The following is a 16282-nucleotide window of genomic DNA, read 5'->3' on the forward strand; positions in this document are numbered from 1 at the left end:
AACCCAAAAATGAATAAAGGAAGGGAGGTCCCATTGTCAGAGACGGAGCTAACAAAATACACAACAAGTACAGTTAAAGTACCTCTACATTCTATGAACAGTGTCTGGAGCAGCATACGAAGATGCATTTTGAAACTAATTGGTAGGCCAAAAACTAACACATAAAACTACTGCAAAAGGGGTGAGATTCTGACGTCTTGGTAGCGCTTGCCTTGGATTTAAGAAAGAAAGTGTACAGATGAAAGAATAGCTAGACAATTCTATTTTATACCCCATTACACTAAAATTAATATTTGCAATCCTACCTTTTTCCACACTTTCGTTTTAAAAAAGAGCAGCAACTATAACAGTACATTAAAAGTGACTAACTCCACCTCATATACACCAAGCCTTTTGATTACACTGTGAAAATAAACACCCTCCTTTATCTCTCGTTACAAAAGTATCATATTAAGAAAATACACACCTAGAGTCACGTCAGCTGTGAGCCGGTGAATAATACAGAAAATGCCTCTCTGTTGTTTTTATTAAGCTAGTGGATGCCTCTGTGATTCTTTCACGATGGTACATGGCTGGGAAAGACTGCTTGCTTGGCTCCAGCCTGGCTGATAGTCTGTATTATCTAAGCATAAGGGCGTACGGGTACTTCAAGGCCATGGGAGCCAAAGCACATTCCCAAAACCGAGGCTGCTGCTGCAGCTGGCAGTGCCACCATGACGCCAAGCTGGCGCGGCACATTCTCTTACTCGGAATCCAAACAATTGGGGACCTTGAGCTCAGCACCCTGCATTTAAACGGAAAACCAAAGGCGCGTTTGCTTCTGCGCCAGGTCTGGGCCGCGGCCCGCCAGGGCTGCCGAGAGAGCTGTGACGTGAATGCTTGATAGCAGACGGCTCCGCCGGGATGACGTTTGTTCAACGCAACGGGTGACGCAAGGTCAGCCGTGGGACAGATGCATACAGGGGTTGTTGCACAAATACAACTGCAATACTTGCATAGGTGGACAGGCTTAGGGGCATTACAAACTAGTCACTTCATTCGGTTTATCGCATTTCACTGTAAAATATTTACTGAAAAAGTAAACCATACATTATGAAATATATGTGACGAGCAATAACGAATTTTATGCCTTCTCTCCTCAGAACTATTGCTCTGGGATGTTTTGGAAGAAGACTTTTTTAAAAACATTTAAGGATTTTGTCTTCTTCACGTCATCAGGGAGGTTACTATACACATTCGAAAACCCTTCCTGTAAAAATCTGAATTATGTATACTACTGTATACCTCTGAAATAACATTCCCACTGCACCCCTTTTTCAAGTATACGCATGTTCAAATTCTCACACCGTCGTGGTAGGACGTGCAGTTTAAAGCAGGTAACAATGTGATATCCGGCTCCTAGACAACCTCTGATTGGTCGGAGATGCAAACTTTAGTAGGAGGCATGGCACGATATTCAGCACATGGCCCTTTTCAAAACCATGACTATAGTTTTCAATCTTAAGTGCCACTAGAGAAGCATGGTTTCTCAGAGCTGAGATTATGAAATAAGCCACCACTGTAAAACACAAGATTTACAGATCTATAGACAAATGCAGCAAAGTAATATATATCTCTCTCACCCATAAAACAAATACTAATTCCAAGCCTTTGAATCCATGACATCAGAAATAAAAGCATGGAAGGTTGGAAGCTGAAGAGAGCCCAGCAAAATAAAAACTTGCAGGACTGCTCTCTCGAATCTTTTAGCAGTCCTGATGGCATTCGGTAGTGAAGGACAAGTTAGTTACCTTTGGTAACACCTAATCTGGTAGAGACAGTATCTGGCCACAGATTTCTTACCTTTGAATTTCCCAGGTGTCAGACTGGATCAGGAAGATTTTTCTTTGAGCTATACCTCTGCGTTGGTAGGTGGCATTAGAAGGCTTCGTGTGACGTCATTGCCGCCGGATGTGACATCGGTGTCAACTATATAGGCGCCTCCTCAGCGCGCAGACGTCAGTTACTTTTCACGACTTTCCACGCCAGAAACACAGAGCCACGAGAGTACTGACATTGGTGTTTTTAAAAATTAGGACCCTGAAAGGGCACAACCCTGACTCGAAAAACTTATCCGCAAAGCAGGGAGATGGCTGGGTCGGTAAGGAATCTGCGGCTAGATACTGTCTCTACTAGATAAGGCGTTACTAAAGGTAAGTATCTAGACCATCTGATAACGACAGCTAGCCACAGATTACTGTCCTTTGAATAGATACCCAAGCAATACACCCCAGAGGAGGGGCTGTGTACATGTTTCAGACTAAAACGTCCTGCAGGACCAAACAAGCAAAATGACACTCTTTGCAAACCTGACTGTCCAGGCAGTAATGCTTGGTAAATGTATGCAGCGATGTCCACGTTGCTGCCTGAGAGATTTCCAGGACTGGGCCTCCACGTGCTAGCACAGTAGTATCAGCTTTAGCTCTGGTGGAATAACCTCTTAAGCATTCACTAGGCTGCTTCTTTGCCAAAGTGTAGCAGATCTTGATGCAGAGAACGATCCATCTTGAGATGATCCTTTTATGCACTGTTCGATCTTTCTTCGCACCAACATACCCCACGAAGAGTTGATCATCCACCCAGAACTCTTTTGTGTGGTTAAGGCAGAGTGACAATGGGGGCGTGGCCAGGCAACATGGTCGGTAGGATGTGAGCTCCCGAGCTCTCTCCTAACCGGGTCTCCGGGGACCCTGTAATCCTGTTTTTAATCAGCTAAAAAGAAGTGATCCTGGAAGCAATAATGCAAGAACAGCTCAGCAGCGAAAGTAGGGACCCAGCAGTTCCTGGCACGAAGAACGGTGGGACCACAAAAGAATCGGGGCTTGTGGCCTGCTCCAGAGGTGGCATGGGCCTAGCAGCCCGCGGCTCGACGGCACAGGAACACAAGCGGCCACCATAAAAGCAAACAGTGATCTGGACACCCACTTGGCAGAAGCACTTTGAGGGAAGACAGCGTCGATTGAAGAGGACCGAGTGGTGAGTGAATTGACCCGACTGAGCAGGGCAGGGCCGACATCGGAGACCCGACTTGCAGAGGCCGGGGTCGGTGTTGGCTGCAGGCCACGGTCCCCAGCAGGCGGGAGAGGGAATGACCTAGAAACTCTCTTCCCAGAAACCAGCAGCTGAAAAGCAGACGGTCCCGAGGAGGGGGCTGCGGTAGCCTGGGGGAACAGGAAGCGGCCACGCCGCGGCTGCATCCGGGCAGAGCCAGCGAACCCGCGATCGCAAAGGAGAGGAGCGCTTCAACGAGAACGGCTGGGTGCAACCTTCGCTACTGATTGAGAACGCAGAAAGACAAAGAAAGCTGCACAGTGAGGCCGAGTGACTGTGCTGCCTGCCAGCTGGAACCGCAGTAAAAGGAGCAGCAGGGTGAGTGCCTTCACGCCCGGTAGGTCATCCTACCCGACAGTAGCCCACAGGGAGGAGAGCGCCTCCCATGGGCAGCAGAGGAGGCTCCTTGGGCAGCAGGGGAAACGAAGCAGAGGGAATAGCTGGTAAGCTGCCTCCACCCAGAAACTGGGTGACAGCAGAACCAGGAAGACATCATGGGAAGCAATACAAAAATAAGAAGGGTGAAGAATAAATAAAAATAAAGAACAAAAGCATAATAAACAAAAAGGAGAAACAGCGGAAAGAAGAGGGGGAGGAAAAACGTGGACCCTTGGCTGACAGTGAGCCGCCGTAAGGTGGACCATAGAGGGCAGTGAACACAGCAGCAGGTCAGTCACGGCAAACTTCTGCATGTATTAGGGACACAAAAAACGGCCTGGTTAACCAGGATGTCACATCAGGCCTACCTAAACTCCCTTTGTGTGTGAACGTTGTTAGACCTGGCATCTTTGGCGTGGTTTCCCCCTATCTTTTTGCCTCTACCTCCTGTATTTTTGATGCTGTGCTGGATTTTGTTTTTGCTGGTTTGGGTTTAGATGCTCTGGGCACTTTGCCACTGGGGTTCAGTGTCAAAGTGCAAGTGCTCCCTGTGTAAGTTGTTATTATGATTGATTAGCAATGATTGGCATATTTGTGTCACCAAGAAGTCCCTAGTAAAGTGCACTGAGTGTGCCAGGGCTGGTGATAACAAATGCTACTAGTGGGCCTGCAGCACTGATTGTGCCACCCACACGAGTAGCTCTAAAGTGGTGTCTCATGCCTGCCCCCGCAGAGTCTGTGTGCAGTCTGTGAACTGCCATGTCCTCCTGGTCAGTATCCCCACTGGCCAGGCCTAACCCTTCCCTTTCTGTACACATTGGTCACCCCTATGGAAGGCCCAAGGTACCCCCTTGGGCAGGGTGTAGTGTATGTGAAAGGTAGAGCATGTACTTGTGCAGGTGACATGCTCTGGTAGTGAATTACAGCCATTTTCGTTTTTCACTATTGCAAGGCTATCTTGCCCCATAGGCTATCATGGGGAATGCTGGCTACAGTGGCTACTAGCATATCATCCCATAGGAGCAAGATAGGACATAAAAGTATGGTATCCCTGAACTCAGAATTTAATAACACATCTTTTAGGAAAGTTTTTTTTTAAATCCTGTGTTTGAGAACAGCACTTTTAGAATGTTGCTGTTCTCTTGTCTTACCTTTCTGTGTGCCTTGGCCTGTTTGTGAATTGACTGTCTGGTTTGTGAGTGACAGGGGCTGGGTGGCTCCCCGAGTCTGAGTGGGCCATCCCTGGGCTGAATAGCTCCATCTGCATCTAGAGTAGTGGGAGGGGATAGCACCTGGGCCTGAATAGGGCTGTGCCTGCCTTCCACAATGCTGGCTCCACCTCCTGCTGGGTGGCTGACGACCCTGCCCCTCTCCCTCTCTATTTGAACAGTGGTACCTTCCTCTGCCAACTAGAGACCCCCAGTTCGAACAACTGTCTAGAGGGAATGCATAAAGCCCAACTGTCACCTCACCCAGTCGTGTATTGGAGACAGGAAGCAGGCACACAAGCCTTAAGCAGAACAATGCCAACTCTCTAGACTTTACCATTAAAGAGGATTTATGATTACAAGTCCATAGGTACCAAACATGATGCTTCTACTCCTTTGTAATCAGGAATTACACTTAATAAATGTATTAAGGAATCCCAATGTTAACCTATCAGAGGGGTAGGCCTCACAGTAGTAAACACGCAAATTTGTGAGATTTTCACTACCAGGACATGTAAAACGAAAACGTATATTATATCCTGTCTTTTATTCACACAGCACCCTGCCCTATGGACCACCTAGACCTGAGGGTGACTTAGGTGTAATAATGGGTAATTTAAGGCTAGACAAGAGTTTTTAAATGCAAGTGAACCTGCACATACAGGCTCTGCAGTGGCAAATCTGAGACATGTTGAGACATGTTTAAACGGCTACTTAAGTGGCTGACACAATCAGTGCTGCAAGCTCACTAGCGGCATTTAATATACAGGCCCTGGGCATATATGGTGGACTTTACTAGGGGCTTATAAGTAAATTAAATATGCCAATTGTGGATACACCAATATCACCATGTTTTAGGGGAGTGAGCACATGCAATTTAGCACTAGTTAGCACTAGTAAAGTGCCCAGAGTCATAAGGCAAACAAAAATAGATCAGAAAGAAGTTAGGCAAACAGGCAAAAAGTTGTGGGGGGGGGGGGGGGTGGAGACCACCCTAAGGCGGACAGGTCTGACAACATGTGACTACCAATTGGGGTGCATCACATTTGCATGTCCACATCGGACTACACGAAGGATTAGGTTGCCAGCATGTTATGAATTCCTGAATTCATCAAGAATTAAATGCACACCTGCAGAATAGAATGGGCATCACTAAAGGAATCCTACCCCCCCCCACCCGCACTCCCCCAGTCATAGCTGTCAGTTGTGCAGCAGATGCAGTGGCACTGGGGCCCAGAGGCCTGTGGGGCCAATTGAACCCTGATTATTAGGATATTTTACTACCCAAGAGTACGAGTGTGGCACCCTGCTCCCTTGCTAAGTCTCTGCCCCCTTCTCACACAGGCTTTGAAACTCATGTAGTACGGTGGCTTGAAAGGAAATTTCAACTTATCTCCAATTTCAACGTTTCTTCCAGCTGGCACGCTGGGATATTTCAAAGGTAAGATGTCTGCAGGAGGAAGTATCCATGAGACTGCTCTGTATTCGACAATGACTAGAGCAGTGTAGATAATATGGCTTGGTAGCAGCTGAGACAGGACGCTGACCATGAGCGCTGCTCTGTGGGAAATCATAGTTCAGGAGGTCGGATTAGAGCTCATACGCACTACCAGGGCAGGGAGAGAGTGATACAGCTAATCCTGCTTAAATATAAAGGATATTTACCCAATGTATTAAGTTTGAACAGATTTTCAGATTGTATAACCTACTCGTTTCGGTTACCACCTAGCATTTTTGATTCCAGATTGCCAGTACTAAAAGAAAGTAATATTCTATTATTGAAGTAAGAAGTTTAATGATGGTATCAGCAATAGCAAATATAATCTTTTTAAATCATTTTTAATCATGGTCTGAAACACTGTTTGAAAATAAAGCTAATTCTAAACCGCCATCTACCACGGTTTGAGAAATAAGTGAGATAAAGTGACATATTAAATAATTTCAAAAAGGTCCAAAAACGTCCTATATCCCTGCTCGTTACCTGATCAGGAGGGGGGCAATACAAGCATTTATCCAATCTACCAGGTCTCAGCAGAGCCGGATCAATCAAATCTGGGCGACTCGTAGCTGCCAACACGTACACACCTGTGAAATGCAAAGGTCGTTTTTCATTTCCCCGAACAGAATATAAACAATGTGAAAGAAAGTACATGGTACCTTATAAACATTACCTTGTAATCCTTCTACACCATCCAGCTGAGTCAGCAACTGGTTAACCACTCGGTCTGTCACTCCAGTGTTATCATGGCCTCTACGAGGGGCGATGGAGTCAAACTCATCAAAGAAAAGAATGCAAGGCTTGGCAGCCTCTGCCCTGGAACAGAGGAATAAAACAAATATATAAACTTGTTACTGAATTGTCAAAAACACCTATGATTAAAAGTAACATATGTCTGTAAGCATTGCATATCATGTATGTATATATTGTGTACTTATATAGCACGAACATATACACAGAATGTGAACAGGAGAGGTAGCTAAGTTCTTGGTGCAGATGTAGACTGGCACTGCTTTTTGATGTATCCTCCTAACAACAGGTTATCTACCATCAGTAAGGATTACACTGAGGGATGCGGTTGCTCCTCTGCAGATCATATGTAATATCCAGAGATGCCAAGCTGGGTTTATGAAACGTTTTTCAGTAATACCAGATGATTTCAGGGTTACTGGGGCAGTCTTGAACCATGGTCTGAAAATCACAACAAGCTGGATACATACACATAACCATTATCTTTTACAAAACGTACAAAATGTTACCAACCAATAATCTGTAGAAGCTTCTGTTGCCAAGGTGACATTTTTCACTGTAACATTTACCACTTCTTTAGACCGTAATGTCTCGTCCTTCCAGGAGCCTGGTTAACAAACACTATTCCAGCCTTCTCAAGGCACCCTACACCTTTAATGTAAGAACGTTTTGCACAAAAGATCCTTCCCATACACTAGGAAGGACTACTACGACAAACATACTGATATTTGAATCCAAAGAGTAAGAAAAGTCAAGATAAAAGCCAACATAATAGCTGGAAGTTCACAAGCTCCATAAGAGACCTGGAAGAAGTAGTTATGACTGCCACATTCAGAAAACCACTAAGTGAAGATTATCAGCGAAAACTACTACAGGCAAGGATCCTACAGTAAGAAGACAGAAAAACAAGTGACATGGGAGAATGTTATCACCAATTCACATGAAGAAGGGGTCGAGAATGATTTCAGAACTCTCAGTGGCCACCATCGCGGTCTACACACCCACCAGGGATGAAATTGCTGTTCTTAGTAAAGGGCTAAGTTATGTAACCCCAGCTGATTACCACCGCTCACAGTCTTGTATTTTAATGCCCCAGCCACTATATATAATCGGATTCCATCCTTTGTCCCACATCATTCCACTTTGATGTTGGGAACAAGTCATAATCAACCAGCTAAAGACTTGAGATTTCCCCTAATTGGTTATTTCAGAAACGCAAGCGGCTGTGCAATTAATGAACATAAAACAAAGATAATGCAATATAAACAATCAAGATATAAGTGTGGTGACACTGTCAAATTGTACAGGAAGGAAGTGGAGCGCCTCCTGAGCAATTGGCATAATTATGACTCTTTTTTCACTGACACCAATAGCCTTTTCATCATGACCATAGTTTTCAGTGCCTGCCAAGGAGGCACATTTCCTCATGGAGGAGAGCCCAAAACCCACTATTTTCCACATTAACAAAGAAGTCACTCAAAAACACCAAAGAATTTCCAAAGGCAGGCCCTTTTCTTCATGGATTAGCTACATTCTTGAACAGTTCTCCATACCTGCGGACTCTTTTTAGCCAAAGGCAGTTCTTGACATGCTAATATACACAAAAAGGAACAAAGGATATGCTCAATATTCTGGAAGATATAAGTTATAATCCAAAATTGGAATTTCTGGTGTGTCTTGACATAAAAAACATTTCACACAAACATCACACAAGAAACAGTACAACATCAGTGGAGAACACAACACAGCTCTAATGGCTGTACCATGTACCAATTACCTTCAGAATGAACTGTATCAGGACCAGAAAACTAAACAAATTGCCACTAGACTCACAGGTCAAATAACCAAATAAAGTTACTAACCTTAATAGTCTCCACTCAAACTTGCTTTTCTTAAAATAGGAGTCATTTTAGGTATAGATTGGCTCACTGGACTAATGCACTCGCTGCATAGACCTGTGTTTGCCCCCAGCGGCCAAAAGTTATAGCACCAGCAAGTCCAATCAGCATTTCATACTTCCAAAGTTAATAAAAGGAGTAATATTGAGTTGGGTAATAAACAACTGTTATCCGCCAAGAGAACCCCAAAAACGTTGAGGTGAAAGTGAGCTCTACAAATATGCCTGTGTTTTAGGTTTAGTTTTTTTTATGTGATGCAGTAGTTATGAGATGGAGTCAGTCAAACATATGAGAGTTCATGGCCGACTTCACCTAACTCTAGCACCCTTAGTGATATAAGACAGCTATACTATAGATTGTTCCCCAGCTGGCCTTTCAGAGGTGGTCCTGATATTTGACTCACTGTGCCAAGTTCAACCAATCTTTCACTTACACATGACTGAGTCTGAATCAGCCCTACCTGCCTCTCAACAAGCATTTGTAATGCAATAGGTCTCGCATTTACACAGGTTTAAGCTATTGGCATTGTAAATGACAATGCCTTTAAAAAATAAATACAAATAAAAGGCATTGTCATTTACAATGCCAATAGCTTAAACTCGCGCAAATGCGAGACCTATTTCATTGAAAATGCTTGTTCACATTGCGTGAGAGCTGAGTGGGTTGCAAAAGAGGGTTGATGGAAAGTGAGCGCTGTTGTATCACGCACGTTGTGACAGACGAATAATGCAAAAAATGCTCTTTGCGTTTGAAAAAATGTAAAGCAGACAATCTTTTATATTTCATTAGCTCCCTTATTTTCAAGTGTGCTTTTCATTCATGGGCAGTTTTCTTGAAGTTTGTATATGATCTTATTTGTGGTTGAGGCAGCATAAAATGATTGGGAAATGGAGTAGACCTAATTATTTCAGCAACTATTTTGATATATATGTATTTGGAGGTTTGACACAAATTCAAACATGCACTCGCATGATTTTTATCTGCATGTGGAAGGGTGTTTAATCCTTGGTGCCTCAGACCTAATGGCCTTTCTGAGGCACCGATGTGGCAGACTGATTCCACCCCAGCTGAACAGGCCTCCCAGAAAGAGTGTTTATCTCTCTTGCCTCATGGCTGAGTTTTTGCAGATATGTTCAGTGCAAAGGTGTAGTATTCGAAATGGGTACTGTGAATTGTGCATGGAGATCATTGGGCTGATGATAGTTACATTTTGATGTATGCGTTGTACGTGGAGAACAGTACTGGGACTTGCGCATATGCAAATTTTAGCATAATATATTCATATTTTGTTTTGGCTGACACGGTATACAATACTTGAGGTCACTCCTTTTGTTATTACCTTAAACTTGACAGATAACATCATTGATGGCATCACTAGTGACCACTCATAACGTTATCATTGACATCAGCAACAACATCATTAACTTCATTGGAGTGGTTAAACCATCAACCATACCCAATATCTCTGGGTGCAGTAACTAGCCTTTGGTCAGCTGCTATCCTAAAGGGTGCTGATGAGAGAGGCCCTTTAACTGGGCCTAGAAGCCGCTGGGTCAGGATCTGGCTTTCTAGCCACCCCTGGGAAAGGGAGTGATGGAGCAAGGTTGGAAACAAAATTTTTTGTATACCCCTTGTAAAGTCACTTCTCCATAACAGTAATATGAATTAATCGTGTGGTTTTGAAATTAACCAACATGGAATATAATGCACATACACAAACACACGTGGATACTAAATTGCATGTAATTGCAAACCATAATCTACTAATTGTGGGATGTACTATGTTCAATCTGTACGCATTTGCTGTAATCTAATAGAAAATGTCATGAATGTTTTTTTTTGTCTGTTTATTTGTGGCATAAATAATGAAGATTGGTAAGTAAACCATGCCTATATGTTGCTTGAAGCTAGGTAACGACTAATTGGGATACTATTAGTATGGGAGAGGTAAACAGAGGGGCTTCATTTCTTAAATTTACGTTTATTTGTGTTTGTTTCTATAATAGTTCCTAAATGTGCCCTAAAAAGATGGAGGCTGACCGCGACTCCGAGTTTGCGATGAAACACGCATGCGCGAGATTATGAGAGGAGAAGCGCGAGCAGCCTGTGCCTGTGCAGAATGGGTCAAGGACAGTGTGGCCTGCATATTGGAATGGATGCCAACTTTTTCAAATGTCAGATCGTGAACGTGGGAATAGGGCATCGAATAACAAATTAAAGGACACAAGCGGAAGAGGAATGATACGAACAATAGACCTTATTTTCTAAATTATAACGATGACTCTGTGGAAATTGAACAATAAGGTGATGAGGTGATGCTCATCCACCCCTCAAGTGACCAATCACGGACAGTATAAGACCCCAAAGTTTGCTTCCTGCTCTTCTACATCACAGTGTGGTTGATGCCACTCACATTATTATATCTCCACAATCACACCCTGATGCTGCACAACCATCTCCCACGAGTGGACAGCAATCCTGCACAATCTCGTACTCATACAGTTAATCACCACTCACACCGATTTAGCAGTTTTTTCTCTAAAAGCTCACTCTGCAGTAGAGCCTACCTCCAGCATTGCAGACATCCTATCTAATTGCGATGTCCTTTCGATCACAGTATCCTAACCAGCCCCTACTCATCTTCCACTGTCAGTGTCTGAGTCACAACAAGCTATGCCATGCTAAGCATGACTGCTATTCTCCTGGCCGAAGGATCTGTAGTCACCCATAGGCCATTCGGGCCCTAAGCACTGAAGAACTTAGTTTCCTCCCTCTCTTATCCTTAAAGCTCCTCAAACGCTGCTTCCACATCTCGGCCAATTATGCTCCCATCTTCAATGTAATTTACAGACCCCCCTTCACAAATAACCGCTTCACTGAAAAATTCCTACATCTAATCTCTACAGCCTTTGTCAAACAGCCCAACCACATATTTCTCTGAGACTTCAATCTCCGAGGTGACCAGACCAGCAACCTGCAACGAGATGCACAGCTTCAACCTAACACTGGGACCCCTCAGACAGCTTGAACTTCCACACAATAAATCCAGTTGCTCAACTGGGTCTTCAGCATGTAATTACAGTATGCAACCACCCATGAACTGCCTAAATAATTAAGCATACACAATCTGGATTACTTTGCCACTCATAACTTCCCCTGCCAAATCTCATGGCTTCCATACTGTTCAGATTGAGCCTTCAAAGTTCACAGAAGGAAGATACTGCAAGGAGACTCAAACCGTTCCCATTTGATGTCAATGTCCTGCTCACCCACCTCTGTCACAAACCTCATTCCTCTGAGCTCAGTCCTCCACACTGCTTCCACCATTTTCCTGAAACAGCGAAACTGTAAACTTGTCTTCCTCAATATATAACTACTCGACTGAGTCAGACATGTCAGACTCTCTCTGACAAGCTGTGCATAAGCACGTCTGGATAACACGCAGCTCTTTGCTTGCAAAATTAGCAAGCTAGAGGGAATCAAAAGAACTAACTTGGAAACTCTGTTTATGCTCAAAAGTAAATTACTAATACCTTGAATCAACCCAGACTTTTTATCCAACAGCCCACAGTCTTCAGTGACTTGTTTTTTACCTCTTTTCTTTAGAAGTGTGAGATTCAATATCTCAGTGTTAGTGATTTAAGTACTTGACATGCGGACACTGAGCAGATATGTGACTTACTGCTCCCCAGCCCTCACAACCTTTCATAGATAGAATAGGGGGAAGTCAGTCATACATATCATAAAACATAAATTGTTATGACCAAGACAAGTACTGACTATGTAAATGAAAGGTTTATCAAAATTCGACATTAATAACAGCTTTGTAACATGACATTTCTAAGCTTAGATCCAAGGAGTGATTTGATTTATTTTTATCATAAAACAAACAAATACAAATAAATAGTTCAGAAGCTTGTAATGGACTTCTTGCTTTTATAGGTGCCAGGCCTGCAACATTTCCGCAAATTCAAAGGGACAACGACTAGTAATTTACAGACCATGTAGATCGAGTAAAATGGTGAGAGCTCTCAACCTCCATAAATATTTGTAGTCACTAAGAAAGGGCAAGGAGATATTTCAAGGCCCATGTGTAGACGTGTTTTTGATTAAGCACTCAAATAAAAAAAACTGTTCCTACAAGTTAGTGGGACATCAGCTGCCACAACCTTCACTCCTAAAGAAGCAAACATATACCTCAACTGGCTTTCACATACATTTATTCGGTATCAGACCCCTCTGGTAAAAATATTTGTTGCAGAAATACTAAATCAATCCTTAATTGCCTCCAAAATGTGGCATTCACAACAAATGAATTCATTAGTACAACAGAAAATAATTTAACTGTTTACATTGGGAGAATTTCCCAGCCAACAATTCGAAAGCTCATGGGTACACGCAAAGCCCAGGATTAGAATTTTGAAGCTTCTTTTTTTATAAATTCAAGAAAACCTCCTTAGAGAAAATGTTTGGACACCAAAAACGTGTTCCCATGTGGAGGGCTGTGTGACACACAGTGCATACCAAAACTTCACCAATGGGGTTACGCTTGAAAAGTAGAGTTGCGAGCTTACAAGAGAGGTTCAATCATACAAGCGGACTGGTTTGTACTGATTTTGAACATACCACTTCAGTATATCAAAGAAAACATATGGGGCATTTCCTCTCGTAACTTGTCAGTCCCCTTGTGGACACTGTGAGACTTGCAAAAAGACAAGTCACCGAAAATAAAGTAAATTTTTTATGGCACTTTGAAAGCAACTGAAACACACCAACTGCAACTCTAAGAATGTTGTCTGCTCACAAGCTGATTTAATCAAATATACCTTGTCTCAACAGCATTGTATTGGCTTGTAACATTTATATACCGCTTACTATCCCTATGTGGGCTGCAGAGGCAAGTGCTTCTGCAGCCCACATAGGGTAGCTCCGTACACCATGTTGGATGTATGGCTGGAAAGGTGCAGTCCTATTTTTGATCATATATGGAAGTATTTTCATGTTCTGATTAATGACTACCAAGGAGCGGTTATCCTGTTATGAGACGCATCGCTTAACAGTGTGATAGGGAAGAAGTGTGAGAACTAGGGGCACAGTTCATGGTTTTGGTAGGCTTGTAACTTTGAACAACTTTCAGGTCATTATATTTCTTATGATCCCAGGCCACAAAGTTGATTACTGCATAGGGATGTCCATATTAGACTGTTTGTTTATGGTCTTGAGCAGGCATAGTTTATGGGGAGAGATGGACCGAAGATCAGCTGGGAAGAACTTAGTAAAAATCATTCCAGATAAAAATGTCATACAATGTTGGATTTTAAGTCCGTTCACATTGCCTGCCTGTCCTCAACCTGAAAATGCCAGAAAATCCTACCGGTCACAATTTCCTACATGTAATGCCATTGAATCATGGAAGATACGGTACACACACTGATTGGGTCAAATTTAGATGACTTCTCTCAGACAACTACATGATTATTTGGTTTCCTTTTCATATGCCGGTTTCCCATTCATTCATAGCAATGACCACGTGCTTAGGTTTCTCCAATTGTAAATTCAGATAATCCTTCTATTCCATAGTGAAGCCAATACTCTAGCACAAGATCCCCATAGATGCATTTAACAGGCCAAAGAGTGTAGCAAGATGGAGGTTCCTCTCGTTAAAGCAAAATTCCATGCAATATCAGAGAATATATCTTTACAGGGTATTGTATACCGTCCTACAACACCTCGGAGCAGTTGTGAAAATAATTCCTCCCATGAATGTCATTGTAAGATCCCCGATGTTTTAGATACCTGGGGGTGAAGATCTTCCACTCGCCCCTGGATATACTGGAAGCAAACATAGGAGTTGCATTGAGGTCATTAAAGGACAACTTGGCCTTCAGGGGGAAACTCCTTATTTCTGTAGCGGTAAGGATCTCCTTGCTAAAAATAGTGACCCTCCCTAGATTATAGGAATCCAAGAGAAGGCACTCAACTGGACCACGTCCTTCCTCACCGGCAGAACCCAGAGCGTCCGCCTCCCACCTTTCCGTTCTGAAGCCACCGGCATCATCTGCAGCGTTCCCCCCGGGTTCTTCCCTAAGCCCAACACTGTTCAACATCTACATGGCCCCCCTCGCACAAGTGGCCCGCCAACACGACCTCAACATCATCTCCTACGCTGACGACACCCAGCTCATCCTCTCCCTCACCAAGGACCCGCACACCGCCAAAATCCACTTCCACAAGGGTATGAAGGCCATCGCCGAATGGATGAGGAGCAGCCGACTGAAGCTGAACTCAGACAAGACGGAGATCCTCATCCTCGGACCAACCCCATCAGCCTGGGACGACTCCTGATGGCCAACCACGCTGGGAGCAGCACCAACACCCACTGACAATGCATACAACCTAGGAATCATCCTCGTCTCCTCCCTCTCCATGTCGAAGCAGGTCAGCGCCGTCTCCTCCTCCTGCTACAACACCCTCCACATGCTCCGCAGAATCAACAAGTGGATCCCTACCGAAACAAGAAGAACAGTGACAGAGGCCCTCGTCAGCAGCAGACTAGACTACGGCAAGGCACTCTATGCAGGAATCTCAGCCAAACACCTACGACGACTACAACACATCCTCAACATCCCTCGCCGCAGCCACATCACCCCCCCACCTGAGACACCTACACTGGCTCCCGTTGACAAAAGGATCACCTTCAGACTCCTCATCCACGCACACAAAGCACTACACAGCACCGGACCAGCCTACCTTAACAGCAGGCTCAGCTTCTACACCCCCGCCCGCCAACTCCGCTCTGCCAGCCTCGCCCTTGCCGCTGTTCCTCGCATCCAACGAGCGACCTCCGGCGGCAGATCCTTCCCCTTCCTCGCCGCCAAGACCTGGAACACCTTGCCCACCCTCCTGCGGCAGACCCAAGACCTGCTCACCTTCAGAAGACTCCTCAAGACCTGGCTCTTCGAGAAGTAGCAGCACCTCCACACCCGACCCCCCCTCTCCGCGCCTTGAGACCGTTGTGGGTGAGTAGCGCGCTTTAAAAGTAGATTGATTGATATAGTACTTTTTTACCACGTTTCATGTGTGGATACCCAGCGCATGGTTCCGAGAGCTAAACTCATGGCTTTCAGCAGACTGGAAGACGGAGGGTGGCACTGACACCGCTAAAACGACCATCGGCGGAGGGGAGACTAGCAGTACCGGAGTTTGAGGCATCCTACTTGGCAGGGCAATTACAGAGACTCATGCAATGGATAGCAGAGACAATGACACCGGATGGGAGGGTATCCCCTTTCTCCCCCGAGTGAGATGTATTAATCCGCACCCCTATTGAGAACCGCAAAGCAACAGCACATACACACAAATGAACATAAGGTGATACAGCTGTGCTGGAATAGATGCCTCCAGAGGACTCAGACTAGACATCCATACTCACCGAAACTGCAGCTGATAATGCTTAGGGC

The 16282-nt window shown here is 44.4% G+C and overlaps 1 protein-coding gene across 2 annotated transcripts in view; it reads right to left on the minus strand.

Moving 5' to 3' along the window:
* The window catches only part of PEX1 (peroxisomal biogenesis factor 1), a 628515-nt gene that overhangs the window by 252894 nt on the left and 359339 nt on the right, over positions 1–16282 (minus strand). For both annotated transcript variants that reach the window (XM_078663649.1, XM_078663648.1), the window contains exons 18-19: positions 6848–6990; positions 6658–6761 (exon numbers count right to left, since the gene is read on the minus strand). In XM_078663649.1, the coding sequence (XP_078519775.1) occupies positions 6658–6761; positions 6848–6990 (247 nt within the window). The remainder of the gene's footprint in view (positions 1–6657; positions 6762–6847; positions 6991–16282) is intronic.

Source organism: Lissotriton helveticus, chromosome 10 (assembly GCF_964261635.1).
Source record: "Lissotriton helveticus chromosome 10, aLisHel1.1, whole genome shotgun sequence".
NCBI classification, from domain to species: Eukaryota; Metazoa; Chordata; class Amphibia; order Caudata; family Salamandridae; genus Lissotriton; species Lissotriton helveticus.